At 49.7% G+C, this 22,176-nt stretch overlaps 2 protein-coding genes across 2 annotated transcripts in view; one reads left to right on the plus strand and one right to left on the minus strand.

Annotated features, from left to right (window-relative positions):
* The window catches only part of NDUFA10 (NADH:ubiquinone oxidoreductase subunit A10), a 23,676-nt gene extending 20,544 nt beyond the window's left edge, over positions 1-3,132 (minus strand). Inside the window, exons 1-5 of the mRNA XM_075607377.1 lie at positions 2,975-3,132; positions 2,176-2,344; positions 1,812-2,027; positions 1,282-1,368; positions 936-1,057 (exon numbers count right to left, since the gene is read on the minus strand). Coding sequence (XP_075463492.1) covers positions 936-1,057; positions 1,282-1,368; positions 1,812-2,027; positions 2,176-2,344; positions 2,975-3,043 — 663 coding nt within the window. The 5' untranslated portion in view covers positions 3,044-3,132. The remainder of the gene's footprint in view (positions 1-935; positions 1,058-1,281; positions 1,369-1,811; positions 2,028-2,175; positions 2,345-2,974) is intronic.
* Positions 3,133-5,898: 2,766 nt separating this feature from the next.
* The window catches only part of LOC142498826 (uncharacterized), a 55,528-nt gene continuing 39,250 nt past the window's right edge, over positions 5,899-22,176 (plus strand). The window contains exons 1-3 of the mRNA XM_075607378.1: positions 5,899-6,207; positions 9,017-9,204; positions 17,437-17,537. Coding sequence (XP_075463493.1) covers positions 6,149-6,207; positions 9,017-9,204; positions 17,437-17,537 — 348 coding nt within the window. The 5' untranslated portion in view covers positions 5,899-6,148. The remainder of the gene's footprint in view (positions 6,208-9,016; positions 9,205-17,436; positions 17,538-22,176) is intronic.

Genomic DNA, 22,176 nt, shown 5'->3' on the forward strand with positions numbered 1-22,176 from the left:
CGCGACCAGGAGGGAGGGGAAGGCGGTCCGACAGCGCGACCAGGAGGGAGGGGAAGGCGGTCCGACATCGCGACCAGGAGGGAGGGGAAGGCGGTCCGACAGCGCGACCAGGGAGGAGGGGAAGACGGTCCGACAGCGTGACCAGGAGGGAGGGGAAGGCGGTCCGACAGCGCGACCAGGAGCGAGGGGAAGGCGGTCCGACAGCGCGACCAGGAGGGAGGGGAAGGCGGTCCGACAGCGCGACCAGGAGGGAGGGGAAGGAGGTCCGACAGCGCGACCAGGAGGGAGGGGAAAGCGATCCGACAGCGCGACCAGGAGGGAGGGGAAGGAGGTCCGACATCGCGACCAGGAGGGAGGGGAAGGCGGTCCGACAGCGCGACCAGGGAGGAGGGGAAGACGGTCCGACAGCGCGACCAGGAGGGAGGGGAAGGCGGTCCGACAGCGCGACCAGGAGCGAGGGGAAGGAGGTCCGACAGCGCGACCAGGAGGGAGGGGAAGGCGGTCCGACAGCGCGACCAGGAGGGAGGGGAAGGAGGTCCGACAGCGCGACCAGGAGGGAGGGGAAGGAGGTCCGACAGCGCGACCAGGGAGGAGGGGAAGCCGGTCCGACAGCGCGACCAGGGAGGAAGGGGAAGGCGGTCCGACAGCGCGACCAGGAAGGAGGGGAAGGCGGTCCGACAGCGCGACCAGGGAGGGAGGGGAAGCCGTTCAGACAGCGCGACCAGGAGGGAGGGGAAGGCGGTCCGACAGCGCTTCCAGGAGGGAGGGGAAGCCGGTCCGACAGCGCGACCGGGAGGGAGGGGAAGACAGTCCGACAGCGCGACCGGGAGGGAGGGGAAGACGGTCCGACAGCGCGACCTGGGAGGAGAAGACAGTCCGCAAGCACCAGTATGACCATGGGGAGTAGGGGGAGAACGAACTTTTGTTTTGATTACATTTCCTCTTTCCAGGATTTTCTTGTGCACGTCAGCGGCCGGCACATCCAAGTATATAACAAGGTGAGGAGGCAGGAACTCGTTTATACTCACGCCCTTTATTTCATTGTAATGATCCACACCTGATGGTGAGAGGAGAGCACAAAACAGATAGTGCTGGGCGCATCACTCAACACTCACGGAGGGAGAGAGAGAGAATGTCACCATGTTTACGCATATATACACGTTTTTTCTAATGTATAATCTACTGTGTGGACGTATACGTGTGTGGGTGTGAATACGTGTTTGTATTGTTTACATGTATGTACATGCTCCACATGTAGAGGGCAGTATGTGCGGCACTCACACTGCGTGCGGATATATCCGTTCTTGTACATGGCGTCCAGGAAGACAAAGTCACTGAAGGGGGAGCGCTCCAGCACCGCTCCCTGCCCTGCAGGACAGACAGATGGAGGTGAAGCGGCAGACACTACAAACAGAGTCCCCAGACCGCGGCAAACCCCCAACTCCTGCAAGCTAAAGTCTGTGATGCTCTAGAAGAAACATTTATGTTACTTTTCAATAAAACTATTTATGCTGTGTGCAGTGATTCTTGCTTTTCTCTACAACTATACAGGGCTACATTGCAGATTTAAGATCTATGAGGTAAATCAAGACAGTGGCATTTTACTCCAAAAAGGTAAGGAGGAGGTGGGGGGGGAGAGAGAATTGCCTCTTTATCCAGGCGCACCTGTCTCTCGTCTGATCACCCGCGTCTGCAGGGATTAGTGAGGAACCCCATGCCCTCTCTCTGGGCTGCCCACTATATTTAGACAGGCACCTGGTGCTAACCCAACCCACCACAGTCCTCCTTCCCCCCTACAATCTACATGTTACCTGTGCTTAAGAGGTGCGCCAGAGCGTCAATATACTGCATCACACGCACATTGTACATCCAGAACTGCAGGCGGTAAGCGTTCCCATCAGGGCATGTGGGATCATCATAGAACTGCTGCAGGCTGCAGGAGCCGCTGAACTTGGAGGGCAGGATTCTCCCATCACCTGTGACCTTGTTCAGGTAATGTTCATCTGGCTCCGGGAAATATCGCATCCCTAGGGATAGGAACACAGCGTGACAACTCTAGTGCAGCTCCCTGGGGAAGGTTGTCCAGGCAGTGAAGGGTTAAATCCCACCCAGCCTCTACAGGGCACCAAGGACATAATCTCCCCCAGACTTTGGGCACTGAAGAGTTAATCTCACCCATCTTCTCTGCCAGTTGCTGTGCCAGCTTGCTCTTGCCAGATGCCAGGTTTCCATCCACGGTGATAATTTTGCTGTGCTCCCCAAACCTCTTGGTGGTTCTCTCCCCCAGGATATACGCCCAGAACCCGTAGCGCATCTTGTGACGAGAGCTGACATGGAGCCCGGCCTGTGCAGGACACAATCAGTAAGCCATGGGCTCGCACGGCTCCAGGCCAGAGTGTGTTAATAATGTCACCTGCTAGCTATCAATCTTCAATATCCTCATTACCGACATGCTCTCAATACTGTCATTACCAGGATTTTTACGGTGATCTCACTACACTGACCCCGGTTATGCACCTAGCTTCACTGCCAGTCGTATACACAGAATGACAGTGCATAGGAGTAATGATATAGTCGTGCAAGGTCAGTGAGTATTACATGGGGGGGGGGGGGGGAGAGGAAGCAGGATCTACGTATTTATATAGCACTGTATATATACCCACGTGTTTATCTCACTATGTATATACTGCTACACGCACTGTATATACTGTATATATACCTAGTGTATGCATCGCTACACGCCCTGTATGCATAGCGTGTATGTATGTATATACACACCGTCTGTATACATTGCTACATCACTGTATGCATCACTATGGACGCACACTATGTATACCGTGTGTGTGTATATATATATCACTATAAGCTCACACTGTATGAATACCGTGTGAATACTGTATGCATACCCTGGGTAAGTCACTATACACATGCAGTGCGCATGTTTCGGGCCCCCAGTCCTCCCCTCTGCCCTCACCCTGGCTCCGGTCAGGTTCCCGGGCCCCTGTAGCAGCCTCAGCCCGCGGGTCACCGCCCTCACAGACATGACTAGAACTCCTCGTCCTTCCCGGGTAACCTGCGCCGCGGCTGCAGGGTCCTTCCTTCTCCCCGCGCACAGCGTGACGTCACCAGGCTGCCCTGCGCGCTGCCTGTTCACAGGGGGCAGACATGTGACTGCCCAGAGTGGGACCCTATTGGGAGGGAACAGAGGCTGTCCACATTGTGTGAGTGATAGAGCGAGACTGCTATAGGGAGTGAGTGACAGAGAGAGACTGTTCTACAGTGAGTGAGACTGCTTTCCTAGAAACAAGACTGTCCTACAATAAAGTTGGTGCCCCACCAGGGAGACAGGCTGCTGCTTCTTAGTGAGTGTAACCAAGCTGCACTTATAGTGACAGCGACGCAATGTCGCGTCAAAACATATGCATTGGCGCCGTCGCGTGTGCTTATAGTAAGCGCGACGTGACAGATTGGTCGCGATCGCTGGAAGTCATCTCAATTTGATTTTTCCAGCGACCGTAGCCTGACATCTCCGGCGCGTCGCTGTCACTATAAGCGTAGCCTAATAATAGGGGAGAGAGAGACGTGCACTGTGTAAGTACATGTGTAACAGGAAGCTCGGGCACTCACGGGCCTTTCCAGTTCAGTGTAGCAGGGATTATTGAAGGATATGCAAAGTGTTGGTCCTCACACGGACCTTTGCCAAGAAAAGAACAAGCTGGAGATCTTCCTATTAATACCCCCGCACATCACAATATAAATACTTTCTTCCTAAATGCCAAAAGCACTTAAACCGCCTGGAGTAGTTCTTAGCAACCTTTTATATTTCTCTGCACATACATACATCGATTTATACATATATTGCTCTGCACATTGATATACAGATATTGCTGTACACACAGATACAACTTCAGTCCTCAAGGGCCACCAACAGGTCAGGTTTTCAGGTGACTCAATCACTGGCTCAGTCAACATCTGAGCCACCTGTTCTGAAGCAGGGATATCCTGAAAACCTGACCTGTTGGTGGCCCTTGAGAACTGGAGTTGGCCACCCCCGCTGTAGACAACTAACCAGGCATTCAATGTTTATTAGGAACAAGGAAGAAATGCTCAGAGACAGAACATAGATCTATCAGGTTTGTAATTACAGGTTGCAAATAATTAATGCAGCATTCTTGACAAGCTGCCATTTCTGTTGAATGGAAGAAAACGGGTAAGATTTACCGAGCCACTGATTGAGCCACCTGAGCTGAAGCAGGGATATCCTGAAAACCTAACCTGTTGGTGGCCCTTGAGGATTGGAGTTTCTCACCCCAGCTCTACACAGATAAATAGGTATTGCTCTGCACATAGATATACATACACTGCATCACAAAAAGTAGCCGTTTTCTGCCCAGGTAACACCGTTCTTACAGCTATCTGTCTCGGGAAGAGGAGGGGGCTTGTTACAGGCTTATTATTAATTCATCGTGGATGCCTGCAGATCAGCACAGCAGAGACCTCCTCCACAGCGTGGGACATAAACCCCCTCCCTGCCACCCCAGACAGTGTCACTGTCCTACACACTGGGTGTGAGTGTGGAATCCTCTGATAAACACACAGGGTGAGGATGAGATGATCGTGTCGTGTGGACAGAATCAACATAATGTGTTTAGATATTGAGTAGTGCAGTATAATGCGGTGACACTGATACCAGTGTAACCGCTTCAGCTTAGTGGCAATATTACGATCTTTCATTCCGGTGTCGGCTCCTTGTGACCTTGGGCAAGTGACATTCTCTCCCTGTGCCTCAGGCGACAAAATTAGACTGTAAGCTCTACAGATCAGGAACTCATTGTGCCTGCACAATTGTATGGCTAGCACAGCGTACACTGCCAGCGTTATATAAGAAATCAACATTATTATTATACGCACCGCACTTTTTCTGAGGCACAAAATGAACAATACATGGTGTCACAGAGCATTTGTTTATGAAAAGGAGGGGGAAGGCATTGTGCACAGGTGTCTGGTCCTTGTCAGTCTCCTTTACCCATATACTATCCGTAAATCTCACCTATATATTGAAACTATTCCCAACTGCTAATCTATACTCAGACTAATATATATAAAGTATATATATATAATCCAAAAAACAGTCGGCACTCCACTTGAAAGTAAACAAAGTTTGGTGCTTATCCCATAACACAATAATAGACCATACGATACCGGTTGAAGCACGACATCAAGGGACAGCGCTCAGTTAAGTTGATCACAAGTTCTTTGCATTGAAAAAGACAAAAAAATGACGTTTCGGTCCCCAGTGGGACCGAAACGTCGTTTTTTGTGTCTTTTTCAATACAAAGAACTTGTGTATCGTATGGTCTATCTATATATGTATAGATACACGGCTATTTTCTGCTATATATATATATATATATAGCAGAAAATAGCCGTGTTGGTCCAGTTGCGATAGTGCAGAATAAATGAGTTATTCAGTATTAGGTGATACCTTTTTTATTGGACTAACAATTTATCTCATAGGACAAGCTTTCGAGAGTTCTCTCTTCTTCAGGTATTGCTTGACATGAAGAAGAGAGGAGAACTCTCGAAAGCTTGTCCTATGACATAAATTGTTAGTCCAATAAAAAAGGTATCACCTAATACTGAAGAACTCATTTATTCTGCACTATATATATATATATATATATATATATATATATATATATATATAATACTATATAATATATATATAATACTTCCTGTCAAGGGTGTACTGTATACCCCTCCTATCCCGGACATACTTCCCCTGTCCCGTCCTTATTCTTCTATCTGTGCACAACCACCTTAATTTAGACAGGTTTGGCAAACTGAGGAGGAAGTGAGAGAAGACAAGGGGAAGAGTTTAAAGACCAGGAGGGTGGAGCTGGCAGTGCAAAGCACAGGCACAGAAAGGGAGGAGGGAGGGAGAAGTAATAAGAGCAGAGAAGGGGAAAGAAGGGCAGGGGAAAAGTGAGAGAGAGGGAAAAAAGCACAGAGGGAGATCAGAGACAGTGAGGGAGGATCGGTAGTTGCATGGGGAGTACAAGGGGGTGTGCGGGTGTCCCAGGCCACGGTTGATTGACACCTGATAGCTGTGATCTCCGTGACCCGCCGGTTGAACGTGAAGGGCAGAATGTTACCCACTGGGGGCATCTATGCGGCGAAGAAGAGGAAAAAACCAGTGCAGAAAAGGTACACTATCTATCTCTCTGCACAATACATGCATATACATCGCCTAACACCACACCCCATGTACATATATCACGCCCAATACTATATACTACACCATTTTATAAGCCACACACTCGCCATATTATATAACACGGGGACACCACACGATACTAAGAGGTCATTGAGGATGGGCGCTCGTGGTAGAGAAGTGGAAGCTTGTGCGGTAAGGTGGCCCAGCGGTGGGGGGGGGGACCCTGACCCTGACCCTGACCCTGACCCTGGTGACCGTCGGGAGCATCACAAGTAGAAACGTTCCACCCAATGCGACCCGCAGCCAGGAGTGGGGAGGACAGTCCAATACAATTATCTGATCCCTCCGTCGGGCGCTGAGGGGAAAAGGATTGAAATGTTCTCATGTCTCCTGTGTAATGAATCGTGTGAGCTGGAAACATCCCACTTGGAATTGGCCCCTTTTTTTTTTTTTTTAAATTAAGGACCCCTATACTTATATTGTGAAATTCTGCGGAGCCCCAACCCTCTCTAAATGCGCGTCTGAGATCAGGCGCATTGTAAGGAACCCCAACCCTCTCTAAAAGCGCGTCTGAGATCAGGTGCATTGTAAGGAACCCCAACCCTCTCTAATAGCGCTTCTGAGATCAGACGCATTGTAAGGAACCCCAACCCTCTCTAATAGCGCTTCTGAGATCAGACGCATTGTAAGGAACCCCAACCCTCTCTAATAGCGCGTCTGAGATCAGATGCATTGTAAGGAACCCCAACCCTCTCTAATAGCGCGTCTGAGATCAGATGCATTGTAAGGAACCCCAACCCTCTCTAATGTTGCGTCTGAGATCAGATGCATTGTAAGGAACCCCAACCCTCTCTAATAGCGTGTCTGAGATCAGGTGCATTGTAAGGAACCCCAACCCTCTCTAATAGCGCGTCTGAGATCAGATGCATTGTAAATTGTTTGGGACCATTTTTTTAATTATCTATGAATAACAGGGAACCCTTTAGGAATGCCCGGTGAACCCAAGGCTTCTTAGAACCCCAGTTGAAAAACTGCTGTACGTACACCTTTTAATAACACCTGCCTATGTACACCCCAACGATACCTTCATATGCACCCCCTAATATAACCCCTTATGCGGGGCATCAACCATGCCAACCTTCCCCTCACACACAGCAGCAGTGTCACCCTCCCCACCACATACACACACAGCGCAGCAGTGCCAATCTCAAACACACACACACACACACAGAGTGGCATTGCCAGTTTCCCCCTTACACACGCACAGTGTTATCCTCATCCTGACACACACAGCGGCAATGCCAGCATACTCTGCACACACAGTGCAAGCTCCCCCCCCCCCCCCTCACACACACAGCGGCAGTGCCTGCTTTTGCCTTACACACACACAGCAACAGTGCCTGCTTTTGCCTTACACACACACACAGCGGCAGTGCCAGCCTCATAAACACAGTGGCAGCCTCCCCCTTGTGTACACACAGCGGCAGTGCTAGCCTATGCCTCATATACACACAATCGCAGTGCCAGCCTCACACACAGTGGCAGCCCCGACTCTTACACAGGCAGTGCCAGCCTCCCCCTCACACACAGTGGCAGTGCAGCTTCACACACAGTGGCAGACCCCACCCTTACACATGGGCAGTGCCAGCCTCCCCCTGACACACACAGTGGCAATGCCAGCCTCACACACAGTGGCAATGCCAGCCTCACACGCTGTGGCAGCCCCCACCCTTACACGGGCAGTGCCAGCCTCCCCTTGACACACACAGTGGCAGTGCTAGCCCCCACCCTTACACGGGCAGTGCCAACCTTCCCCTAACACACACAGTGGCAGTGCCAGCCTCACACGCAGTGGCAATGCCAGCCTCACACACAGTGGCAGCCCCCACCCTTACACACGGGTAGTGCCAGCCTCCCCCTGACACACACTGTGGAAATGCCAGCCTCACACGCTGTGGCAGCCCCCACCCTTACACGGGCAGTGCCAGCCTCCCCTTGACACACACAGTGGCAGTGCTAGCCCCCACCCTTACACGGGCAGTGCCAACCTCCCCCTAACACACACAGTGGCAGTGCCAGCCTCACACGCAGTGGCAATGCCAGCCTCACACACAGTGGCAGCCCCCACCCTTACACACGGGCAGTGCCAGCCTCCCCTTGACACACACAGTGGCAGTGCCAGCCCCCACCCTTATACGGGCAGTGCCAACCTCCCCCTAACACACACAGTGGCAGTGCCAGCCTCACACGCAGTGGCAGCCCACCCTTACACGGGCAGTGCCAGCCTCCGCCTCACAAAAACAGTGGCAGTGCCAGCCTCTCAGTGGCAGTGCCAGCCTCATACACAGTGGCAGTGCCAGCCTCCCCCTCACACACACAGTGGCAGTGGCAGCCCCCACCCTTACACGGGCAGTGCCAGCCTCCCCCTCACACACAGTGGCAGTGCCAGCTTCACACACAGTGGCAGACCCCACCCTTACACACGGGCAGTGCCAGCATCCCCCTGACACACACAGTGGCAATGCCAGCCTCACACACAGTTTCAATGCCAGCCTCACACGCAGTGGTAGCCCTCACCCTTACACGGGCAGTGCCAGCCTCCCCCTCACACACACAGTGGCAGTGCCAGCTTCACATACAGTGGCAGACCCCACCCTTACACACGGGCAGTGCCAGCCTCACACACAGTGGCAGTGCCAGCCCCCACCCTTACACGGGCAGTGCCAGCCTCACACGCAGTGGCAGCCCACACCCTTACACACACATTGTGCCAACCTCCCTGTTATTTTGTCCCCCCAGCCCGCTAACCCCTCCCTCTGATGGCACCCTGACAAACCCTTCGAAACGTCACCGTGCACGTCTGAACCAGGAGCTGGGTGCCCTGACCTCCCTGCTGCCCTTCCCTGAGGAGGTGCGGGTGCGACTGGACAAGCTGTCCATACTCAGGCTCCTTGTTGGCTATCTCAGGGTCAAGGGATTCTTCTCAGGTAGGTGACCCCTCCACCCCCATGCACTGTGCGCTGAGGTCGGAGGTTACGAGGCTTGCTCACTTATCTCCCCTGCTCTTAGTCCCATCTTCCCTGTCTCTTTCCCTCCTGTATGTTCGTTCTTTCGCCTGACCCCTCTCTCTTGTCCATACTCTTACACAAGCCCTTGTGATGCCTCACTGAGGTCCCACACATACCGACTAAATTACACAGTAATTGCCAGTTCGTCTTCATTATATCACTTGTGCCCCAGTCTCCTCCGTTATTCCAACTGTCTCTCCCTCACTCCCTTTTTCTCGCCCCTTCAAGCCTGTCTCCCTCCTCTCCCTCCCTCCTCTCCCTCCTCTCCCTTTCTCCTCTCTCTCTCCTCTCTCTCCCTCCTCTCCCTCCCTCCTCTCCCTCCCTCCTCTCTCTCCTCTCCCTGCGTTTCCAGAAAACCAGACAAACAAGTAGTTTAAATAATGAATGAATTCAGGAAGCGGCAGAGCCTGACCCACATACAGAGACAGGGAGCGCGGCAGGAGCAGTCTGGGACAGTCACACAGAGCGAGAGACCGCCAGGAGCAGTCTGAGACACTCACACAGAGCGAGAGACCGCCAGGAGCAGTCTGAGATAGTCACACAGAGCGAGAGACCAACAGGAGCAGTCTGAGACAGTCACACAGAGCGAGAGACCGACAGGAGCAGTCTGAGACAGTCACACAGAGCGAGAGACCGACAGGAGCAGTCTGAGACAGTCACACAGAGCGAGAGCCTGACCCACATACAGAGACAGGGAGCGTGGCAGGAGCAGTCTGAGACAGTCACACAGAGCGAGAGACCGCCAGGAGCAGTCTGAGACAGTCACACAGAGCGAGAGACCAACAGGAGCAGTCTGAGACAGTCACACGGAGTGAGAGACCAACAGGAGCAGTCTGAGACAGTCACACGGAGTGAGAGACCGACAGGTGCAGTCTGAGACACTCACACGGAGTGAGAGACCGACAGGTGTAGTCTGAGACACTCACACGGAGTGAGAGACCGACAGGTCACACACAAAGCGTGTTGGAAAGAGGCTGATCTCTTTAGAGAACATAGAAGAATCTTCAGGGTCCTGCTGCTCAGGCGCTGCCGGCGTGTTTATCGCGCGCTGCTCAGGCGCTTCCGGTGTGTTTACCGCGCGCTGCCATATATACAGTATACACAATCTTACTTTTTTATTGCTTGTATTTTGATTAAACCAATGTGATTCCACCTCCCAGTGTTAATCTGCATATAACAGCTCACTGGGCTCAGTCTTATACTGATTGGGGTCAGTGTCGGTGGTGCGGGTAATTTGGGGTCAGTCTCAGTGGTGCGGGTAATTTGGGGTCAGTGTCGGTAGTGCGGGTAATTTGGGGACAGTCTCGGTGGTGCTGGTAATTTGGGGACAGTCTCGGTGGTGCGGGTAATTTGGGGACAGTCTCGGTGGTGCTGGTAATTTGGAGTCAGTCTCGGTGGTGCGGGTAATTTGGGGACAGTCTCGGTGGTGCGGGTAATGTGGAGTCAGTCTCGGTGGTGCGGGTAATTTGGGGTCAGTGTCGGTGGTGCGGGTAATTTGGGGACAGTCTCGGTGGTGCGGGTAATTTGGGGCCAGTCTCGGTGGTGCGGGTAATTTGGGGTCAGTCTCAGTGGTGCGGGTAATTTGGTGACAGATGCGGTGGTGCGGGTAATTTGGGGTCAGTCTCGGTGGTGCGGGTAATTTGGGTCAGTCTCGGTGGTACGGGTAATTTGGGATCAGTCTCGGTGGTGCGGGTAATTTGGGGTCAGTGTCGGTGGTGCGGGTAATTTGGGGTCAGTGTCGGTGGTGCGGGTAATTTGGGGTCAGTGTCGGTCGTGCGGGTAATTTGGGGTCAGTCTCGGTGGTGCGGGTAATTTGGGGTCAGTCTCGGTGGTGCGGGTAATTTGGGTCAGTCTCAGTGGTGCGGGTAATTTGGGTCAGTCTCAGTGGTGCGGGTAATTTGGGGTCAGTGTCGGTGGTGCGGGTAATTTGGGTGAGTCTCGGTGGTGCGGGTAATTTGGGGTCAGTGTCGGTGGTGCGGGTAATTTGGGTCCGTCTCAGTGGTGCGGGTAATTTGGGGTCCGTCTCAGTGGTGCGGGTAATTTGGGGTCAGTCTCGGTGGTGCGGGTAATTTGGGGACAGTCTCGGTGGTGCGGGTAATTTGGGGTCAGTGTCGGTGGTGCGGGTAATTTGAGTCAGTCTCAGTGGTGCGGGTAATTTGGGGTCAGTCTCGGTGGTGCGGGTAATTTGGGTCAGTCTCGGTGGTGCGGGTAATTTGGATCAGTCTCAGTGGTGCGGGTAATTTGGGGTCAGTCTCGGTGGTGCGGGTAATTTGGGGTCAGTCTCGGTGGTGCGGGTAATTTGGGGTCAGTCTCGGTGGTGCGGGTAATTTGGGGTCAGTCTCGGTGGTGCGGGTAATTTGGGGTCAATGTCGGTGGTGCGGGTAATTTGGGGTCAGTCTCGGTGGTGCGGGTAATTTGGGGTCAGTCTCGGTGGTGTGGGTAATTTGGGGTCAGTCTCGGTGGTGCGGGTAATTTGGGGTCAGTCTCGGAGGTGCGGGTAATTTGGGGTCAGTCTCGGTGGTGCGGGTAATTTCGGGTCAGTCTCGGTTTTGCGGGTAATTTGGGGTCAGTCTCGGTGGTGCGGGTAATTAGGGGTCAGTCTCGGTGGTGCGGGTAATTTGGATCAGTCTCGGTGGTGCGGGTAATTTGGGGTCAGTCTCGGAGGTGCGGGTAATTTGGGGTCAGTCTCGGTGGTGCGGGTAATTTCGGGTCAGTCTCGGTTTTGCGGGTAATTTGGGGTCAGTCTCGGTGGTGCGGGTAATTAGGGGTCAGTCTCGGTGGTGCGGGTAATTTGGATCAGTCTCGGTGGTGCGGGTAATTTGGGGTCAGTCTCGGTGGTGCGGGTAATTTGGGGTCAGTCTCAGTGGTGCGGGTAATTTGGGGTCAGTCTCGGTGGGGCGGGTAATTTGGGGACAGTCTCGGTTGTGCGGGTAATTTGGGGACAGTGTCGGTGGTGCGGGTAATTTGTGGACAGTGTCGGTGGTGCGGGTAATTTGGGTGAGTCTCGGTGGTGCGGGTAATTTGGGTGAGTCTCGGTGGTGCGGGTAATTTGGGGACAGTCTCGGTGGTGTGGGTAATTTGGGGTCAGTCTCGGTGGGGTGGGTAATTTGGGGTCAGTCTCGGTGGGGCGGGTAATTTGGGGTCAGTCTCGGTGGTGCGGGTAATTTGGGGTCAGTCTCGGTGGTGCTGGTAATTTGGGTCAGTCTCTGTGGTGCGGGTAATTTGAGGTCAGTCTCGGTGGTGCGGGTAATTTGGGGTCAGTCTCGTTGGTGCGGGTAATTTGGGGTCAGTCTCGGTGGTGCGGGTAATTTGGGGTCAGTGTCGGTGGTGCGGCTAATTTGGGGTCAATCTCGGTGGTGCGGCTAATTTGGGGACAGTCTCGGTGGGGCGGGTAATTTGGGGTCAGTCTCGGTGGTGCGGGTGAAGTCTCCAGCCGGAAGGTTCCACCTCTGTGCTGCCACGTGCAGCTCTCGTCCAAGGCCACAGTCCGCCGCGTGGACATCTGTCCACCAGTGCGGTAGGGCGGCTGTAGTTCTAAGGTGGGGAGGATCCCTATCTGGGGCCTTCCCTACAATATAGAACTAGAATTTGTCTCAGAACATTAACTGGGGCCTGCAGGGAAGTCTGGCCTAGTCCAGGGGCTTACTAGCTCCTGTTCCCTTGGCGCCTCCATCAGAACTGATTCGCGGGCTCTCCGCCCGCAGAGGATATCCTGCTCCTCCAGGCTGCATACATTCCATTGGCTTGATCAGCCCATGTGATCAACCCTCCCCCTGAGGATTCTGGGACTCGTAGTTCCGTTTCAGTCCGTGAGGAGCCATTACAAAATGGCTGCCGCGCTGCCAACACTGCGCATGCGAGCTTGCCACAAAATGGTCACCCCCATAAATTCCCTAATCGCGCGGCGTTCCGCTGAGCAGCGGAGCAGTTACCCCCTCACCGGGGGTAAGAAGGGGGGGGACTCTTTCACACTTAGTTAGGGGTGCTTCGATCCTGCATAGCACTGGATGCACACCCCTACAAAATACTGGTTTATCGGGTTTACAAGCATCAAACAACATTACAATTCAGAAAAAAACAATAAAATACACAGAAAAACATACTTTTACACAAAAATAATTTTTAGTATTGCTCATCACTTATAACTTCCAAATTCAACACATTAACACAAATAATAGTAATAAAAAGATAAAACAGATAATAGCATTTTCAAAGATTAAGATCAAAGCTATCGTCACACAGCCTCCTATCAGAATCTGGCATCAGATTCCCCATTTACTATCTCCCCCATCATCCCCAAGTTTCTTCTTTAATGTATCAAAAATCTGCAGCAATACAAAAATATAGAAGACCACATAATGGAAGGGAAGTCAGCAGACACCCGCTGTTACATGTGCAAATTACAGCCATGTTACAAGGGCTGCTGGCTCCTTTGTCAGGCTTAATTATAATGTACATCCAAGGGGGTTTAAAGCAGCAGAACAGGCTGCATTGCGTTTTAATTATTATTATTATTTTTATTACAGGTTTGAAGCAGGAGGTCTCTGGAGCTGAATTCCCCCCCCCCCCCCCCCCCCCCCCCCCACCCCCCCCTGCATCCAGAGATGCTTATCCCCACAGGTGCTGCTGGTAGCCCGTCAAGTTTAAATGTCCCGGTCACGCTGGCCAATAGGAAGCCACACCGGAAGACGTCACGGCTTCCTATTGGCCCGCGTGACGTGGGACATTTAATGCCGCCATTATGTTAGGCACGCACTTCCCTACCTGCATAGATACCAGCACCACTACGGAGCTAGGGAACTGTGTGCCTAACATAATGGCGGCATTCAGTGTCCCACGTCACGCAGGGCAATAGGAAGCCGTGACATCATTCTCTGGACGCACGGGGTCCCCGGAGCAGAAGTGAACAGTTCGGCCCCGGAGACCCCCTGCTTCAATCCTGTAATTGCAACCTTGTTTTCTTATATATATTTGTATTGCTGCAGATTTTTGATCCATGAAAGAATAAACCTGGTGAGACCAAAAGGAACACATCATTATCTTGTTTAAATACATTCGTTGACTGCTGATGTAAAGTGTTATGTTATGTAAAGCAAATGAACATATTGTCATATTATATAACAGATAATGTAACAATATATGGTATAATGTCATGTAATATATTATGCCATGTAGTAAAGGACATGTTATGTGATAAGATGCCGTGTAAAAAAGGATGTGATAAGATAGCATATGAAATGTAATATAATAATATGTAATGTAAATGAATGAGAGTAGCTACTCACAATGATATATATATATATATATATTTACAGTTGCTATATATATATATATATATGTATATATGACCCGGCGTTGCCCGTGAGTTAAATTTGCCGCTAGGAAAAGGTGGGGGGAGGGACAGTGGACAGGAGGAGGGGAGGGACGGGGACAGTGGACAGGAGGGGACGTGGACAGGAGGGGATGGGGACAGTGGACAGGAGGGGGGTAGTGGACAGGAGGGGGGGGCAGTGGACATGAGGGGGGGGGGGGCGGGGGGCAGTGGACAGGAGGGGGGGGCAGTGGACAGGAGGGGGAGGAGAGTGGACAGGAGGGGGAGGAGAGTGGACAGGAGGGGGAGGAGAGTGGACAGGAGGGGGAGGAGAGTGGACAGGAGGAGGAGGAGAGTGGACAGGAGGGGGGCACACACACACACACACAGTGTAACACACACACACAAAGTGTCACACACACACAAAGTGTCACACACACACACAGTGACACACACACACACGTCACCTCTCCTTCGGCCGCCGCCATGTTACTTAAGTCCGCGAGGGAGAAGGGGGTCCTTCCGTCCGCCGCCATCTTAGGTGCCGCGTGGCAGCGCAGGCTGCCCTGCCCACTGCCTGTCCCCGCGCCTGGGAGGGAGGTGAGTGGAGCGGGAGGGAGGTGGAGGGAGGTGAGTGGAGAGGGAGTGCAGCTTGAGGGAGGTGAGTGGAGCGGGAGGTGAGGTGAGTGGAGTGGGAGGGAGGTGAGTGGAGCGGGAGGGAGTGGAGCGGGAGGGAGGTGAGTGGAGCGGAGGGAGGCTGGGAGGTGAGTGGAGCGGAGGGGAGGCGGGGAGGTGAGTGGAGCACCGGGAGGGGGGGAGGTGGGGAGGTGAGTGTGATGGAGGGGGAGAGGACAGAGAGAGGTGTGTGGTGTGTGTGTGTGTGTGTGTGTGTGTGTGTGTGTGTGTGTTTTTTGGACCTTTGGCCTGTCACTCCGCCTCAGGCCAATGAGAGGTGTGGGGGGCGGGCCAAGGGGGTGGTGTGAGTGTGTGAGGCCAATGAGAGGTGTGCGGGGGCGGCGGGCCAAGGGACCAATGAGATTGCCGCTAGGGACAGGGAACACAGTGAAACATACATACATACAATGCTTTCAGAAATATATAGTAGATATATATATATATATATATATATTATAACAGTTTGCACTCACTCGTATTCCAATGAATTTGATGCTTGTCCCATATGAATAATAGAAGTATAATTACCAGATGAGGGTCCAGCAATAAGAGACCGCACACAGTTCTGTTATTATAACGTGTGTATGTGTGTGTGTGTATATGTATATATATATATATATATATATATATATATATATATATATATATATATATATAAATATACTATATATATATATATATATATATATATATATATATATATATATATATATACAGCTCAACCACCTTAGAACGTTGTATTTGGGGTCCAAAGAATCACATCGCGTTATAAACGGATCGCGTTAGAAATAATGTACAATTGTATGCATTGTACAATAAAGTATTTAAGATACCAATAATCGTGTTGTAAAGTATTCATAAATATGAAAATTGGGAGCCACGCAGACATCGCGCTATAAGCGGATCCGCGTTGTAACGGGGTTGAGCTGTGTGTATATGTGTATATGTTTATATGTGTATATACATATATATATTTTATATATATATATAAAACGGAAATTGCCGTGTTAGTCCAGTTGCGATAGTGCAGAATAAATTAGTTCTTCAGTATTAGGTGATACCTTTTTTATTTGGACTAACAATTTTTGTCATAGGACAAGCTTTCGAGAGTTCTCCTCTCTTCTTCAGGTCAGCAATACTGATATACACAGGAATCTATAGTTAAAACAGTAGAAAAAAACAAACAAAAACAGATATGTACTGTAGATACACTTTTAACACCCTACCTTATCTACAGTACATATCTGGTTTTTTTTCTACTGGTACACTGTTTTAACCATAGATTCCTGTGTATATCAGTATTGCTGACCTGAAGAAGAGAGGAGAACTCTCGAAAGCTTGTCCTATGACATAAATTGTTAGTCCAAATAAAAAAGGTATCACCTAATACTGAAGAACTCATTTATTCTGCAGTGTGTGTGTATATATAATCATTATATTGCATTGCGGTAGCTACTCTTTTATTATACTGTATTACACTACATTTAATACTAGTTGAAATTACCCGGCATTGTTCGGGAATTCTAAGAAACCAACAATACTGAGATATAGAAATGGATAATTACATTTTTTTTCATTTCCTAATGAGAAAATGTTTATGTATTTTTATTCTAATGCTGTTGGGTAAACTATATTTTTGGTTTGTCCATCAGTTGCACAAACCTACACATATATTCCCAGCTCCCACTCTGGAGCATCCAATGTAAAATTGACCAATGTGCAAAACCATGGATTTTCTATTCATTGTTCTCCGTTTTGGGGTATGTTGGGGTGTACTGCAGTATTCTGCACAAACTCTGATAATTTGAGCTAATCCTGGGTGTGTTCTATCAGTTTGTCTATCGTAGGGTGTATTTGTGATGTATGTGTGTGTATCTATCTTTATATATATATATATACATATACATATACATATACATATATATATATATATATATATATATATATATATATATACAGTGTTCGAGAAACCTATACATTTGCTCGCCCCGGGCGAGTGGATTTAACCCCCGGGCGAGTAAATATTGGCCCAAACAGCACACGTTTGGTACTAGGTGGCGAGTAGATTTTTTGGTGATTTGTCAACCACTGTATATACACACACACACACACACACACGCACGCTCTCCAGGGTTCCCTCATACACCTCTCTCCCTTGATCTCAGCCTCCCTGCCAAAGACTCGCAGCCGGACAGGTGATGGTGTCAGTGCCGAGAACATCCAGATACACGGAGTGTCCTGCAGTGAGGGGGAGTTACTGCTGCAGGTGAGACACATGCAAGCGGAGTACACACAGTACAGAGGTACACACACACACACAGAAACTATACACAGAAGAGAGGTACACACACACACAAGGTATATACACAGAGGAGAGGTACAACACACAAAAGGTGTATACACTAAGGAGAGGTAGATATACACAAAAAAGATGTATACACTAAGGAGAGGTACACACACAAACACAGAAACTATACACAGAGGAGAGGTACACACACACACACACGAGGTATATACACAGAGGAGAGGTACACACACACACACACACACACAAGGTATATACACAGAGGACAGGTACAACACACAAAAGGTGTATACATAGAGAGGTTAGTTCAGAAAGAGGTGCGCTCACGATTCTGTAGGAAACTGCCACAGATGCTCAGCGACAACGCCCCAGCGCTCAGCGACAACGCCCCAGCGCTCAGCGACAACGCCCCAGCGCTCAGCAACAACGCCCCAGCGCTCAGCGACAACGCCCCAGCGCTCAGCGACAACGCCCCAGCGCTCAGCGACAACGCCCCAGCGCTCAGCGACAACGCCCCAGTGCAGCAGCACAAACTGCTGACAATCTAAGATGCAAAAATGAAACAAGTGGCACTTCAGCACTGTGTCACAATAGAAGGGATTTATTTGCAGTGACCTGCGTTCGGTCCGCCTGCGAACCTTTACCAAGATCATGTGCAATAAGCAAAGTGTGCTATATACACCCTCTTAGTGCGTCAAACCAGACAAAAGCCGCCACGCATCCTCAACGTAACTGCTGCAAAACATAAGCAGTGTAACCATAACGTGACACAGTCACAAAGTGACACAAGGAGCAATAAAAGCAATAAAAGCAACATAATAATAGGACGTAATACTACAGAATATGTAACACATAAATAACATACAAGTGACCGGGAATGTCAGCATTAGGCTGCGCTTATAGTGCCGGCGACGTCAGGCTCCGCTTATAGTGCCGGCGACGTCAGGCTGCGCTTATAGTGCCGGCGATGTCAGGCTCCGCTTATAGTGCCGGCGACGTCAGGCTGCGCTTATAGTGCCGGCGACGTCAGGCTGCGCTTATAGTGCCGGCGACGTCAGGCTGCGCTTATAGTGCCGGCGACGTCAGGCTGCGCTTATAGTGCCGGCGACGTCAGGCTGCGCTTATAGTGCCGGCGACGTCAGGCTGCGCTTATAGTGCCGGCGACGTCAGGCTGCGCTTATAGTGCCGGCGACGTCAGGCTGCGCTTATTGTACCGGCGACGTCACGCTGCGGTCACTGCAAAAATCAAATGGAGACGACTTCCAGCGATCGCAACCAAGCCGTCGCTCTGTCGTGTCGCGCTTACTATAAGCGCACGCGACGGCGGCAATGCATTTGTTTTGACGCGATGTGGCTGTCGCTGGCACTATAAGCGCAGCCTTGGTCACAAAGGGAGAGACAAAAATAAGAATAAAAAATGGTCCCATCTGAGCTATAAAAGCCATCATATATATGTCCGCATACCCAAATCAATATAACTTCAGAGGTAATAATAAACTGTGGCGACAGCTGGTACTGCCCCGAGCCAGAGCTATACTGTCGGAAGTACGCGGTGTCAGTGTAGGAGAGGGGACTGCCTTAAAGCAGCCGTCCAAGCTGCCGGTTTTTATTTTTATTTCTTCCCTTTAATATGTGCATGAATACAATCCACACAATGATAAGTAATTAGCTAAGTTTCCAACCGATCCGTTCTCCTGTGATTAAGCGGTGAAGATTTGGCTCGGGGGGGGGGGGGTTCACTAAATGGCTGTACGTGTAGAAGAAGAGGACCAAAGATGCAAAGTTCTGTGGGGAAGATCATGTGACCAGGCAGTCACTCGATACAATTGGTGCACTGCTAGAGAGAGGGCAGGGCTCAAAAAGGGGCGTGCCAGAGTCTGTTTCAGAAGGGGATGTGACTTTGTCAATGGTTGCTATAGAAACAAAAGATGCCTGTTACATTATAATACATTAAACATGTAATTCAGAGTGGGTTTAAATAAAATGCTACAAGTATTTTCTCATAGTACAGAGACAATTTATTTAAAAAAACAAACAAACATGTAGGATATTGCATGGTCTGCAGGTTTAAGTCACGTATCATATATTTAGCAAAACCTATGGACAGCATTCCATTTGCTCTCAAATATATAGGCTTTGAGTGACAGGTAGGGAATCAAGAACTCTTGATCTCCTTGTTAGAATGCCGGTGTTTGAATGAAGTCCCCTGGATCAGTCCACTTCTGCACATCATGCAACCTTGGCATTTGTAGAAAGCATGTTTACGTGGAGCCAAAACGGTATTCGAAAGTAATGTACAGCGAATGCGGTCATTCAAAGTATTAAGCTCATGTACAAACGTCAATAACTCGGCATGTGAACCCGTCCATAAGATAAAAAGATCGTCAATGTATCTGTTATAATAGAGGATACATTGCCTAAATTTGTGATCAGAAATTATAAAGAGATCCTCATATCTGCTCAAACAGATTGGCAAACGATAAGATAATGTCAGATCACCTGGGGTTACTACCTTTTAGCGCTGTTTTTTCTCTCGTCCTTTATGACTAACGCTGATATTCCCGGTCACTTGTATGTTATTTGTGTTTTACCTATTCTGTGTCTATTAATAGTATTATGTCCTTTATGTAATTATTTATATGTTTAGTTACTCTGACACAATGTTGTTTTTATTGATATTTGTATCACTTTGTGACACAGTGTCACTTCATGGTTACACTGCTTCTGTTTTGCAGCAGTTACATTGAGGATACGACAAAAAAGGAAAGTGCTGAAAGCGCTTCTGCTTACAAACAATATGTGTGGTGCCCACTAGTGACTAAATATAATCAAAGTGTACAGAGTATGTATTGTATGTCTTTATTTATATAGCGCCATTAATGTACATAGCGCTTCACAGTAGTAATACACGTGGTAATCGAATAAATAACAGATAATATAAATAACAGATAATATAAATAACAGATAATATAAATAACAGATCATGGGAATAAGTGCTTTAGACATAAACGTAACATTAAGGAAGAGGAGTCCCTGCCCCGAGGAGCTTAAAGTCTAATTGGTAGGTAGGTAGAACGAACAGAGACAGTAGGAGGGAGTTCTGGTAAGTGCGTCTGCAGGGGGCCAATCTTTATGTATCATGTGTTCAGAATGTTCACAGTGCTATTCGTATGCTTCTTTAAGCAAGTGTGTCTTAAGGTGGGTCTTAAAGGTGGATAGAGAGGGTGCTAGTCGGGTACTGAGGGGAAGGTCATTCCAGAGGTGTGGGGCAGTCAGTGAAAAAGGTTTAAGGCGGGAGAGGGCTTTAGATAAAAAGGGGGTAGAAGAAGACATCCTTGAGCAGAACGCAAGAGTCGGGATGGTGCATAGCGAGAAATTAGGGCTGAGATGTAAGGAGGGGCAGAAGAGTGTAAAGCTTTAAAAGTGAGGAGAACAATGGAGTGTGAGATGCGGGATTTGATCGGAAGCCAGGAGAGGGATTTCATGAGGGGAGATGCTGAGACAGATCTAGGAAAGAGTAGAGTGATCTGGCAGCAGCATTTAGGATAGATTGTAGGGGAGACAGGTGAGAGGCAGGAAGGCCGGACAGCAGGAGGTTACAGTAATCAAGACGGGAGAGAATGGGGGCCTGAGTCAGAGTTTTAGCAGTCGAGCAACAGAGGAAAGGGCGTATCTTAGTTATATTGCGGAGGAAAAAGCAACAAGTTTTAGAAATGTTTTGAATGTGAGGGGCGAATGTGAGAGAGGAGTCGAGTGTGACCCCTAGGCAGCGTGCTTGGGCTACTGGGTGAATGATCGTAGTTCCAACAGTAATGTGGAAGGAGGTAGTAGGGCCAGGTTTGGGAGGAAGTATGAGGAGCTCTGTTTTAGCCATGTTGAGTTTAAGGCGACGGAGGGCCATCCAGGATGATATAGCAGAGAGACATTCAGAAACTTTGGTCTGTATAGCAGATGTAAGGTCAGGTGTTGAAAGGTAAATTTGTGTGTCGTCAGCGTAGAGGTGATATTTAAACCCAAAAGATGTTATTAGGTCACCTAGAGAGAGTGTGTACAGAGAAAAGAGAAGAGGTCGCAGGACAGAGCCCTGGGGTAGCCCCACAGAGAGATCGATAGAGGAGGAGGAGGTGTTAGCAGAAGGTGTATACATACATATAAGCAGGGCTGCCTGATAACAAACCGACCGAACGAGACCAGGGAAACATACATATCACAAATACAAACCGGCGCCTCAAAAAAGTCCAATAAATGCAAATATAAATTGTATTTATTGGACTTTTTTGAGACGTCGGTTTGTATTTGTCATATGTAAGTTACATTGAGGATGCTTGGCTCCTTTTTTCGGGTTTGGCGTTTTAAGAGGGTATACACAGAGGCAACATGTACACACACACAAAATGTGTATACACTGAGGAGAGGTATACACACACACACAAAATGTGTATACACAGAGGAGAGGTGTGCACACACACACACACACAATGTGTATACACTGAGGCAAGATGTACACACACACAAAATGTGTATACACAGAGGAGAGGTGTGCACACACACACACACACACACACACACACACAATGTGTATACACTGAGGAGAGGTATA

Source organism: Ascaphus truei, chromosome 7, assembly GCF_040206685.1.
Source record: "Ascaphus truei isolate aAscTru1 chromosome 7, aAscTru1.hap1, whole genome shotgun sequence".
Classification (NCBI taxonomy): domain Eukaryota; kingdom Metazoa; phylum Chordata; class Amphibia; order Anura; family Ascaphidae; genus Ascaphus; species Ascaphus truei.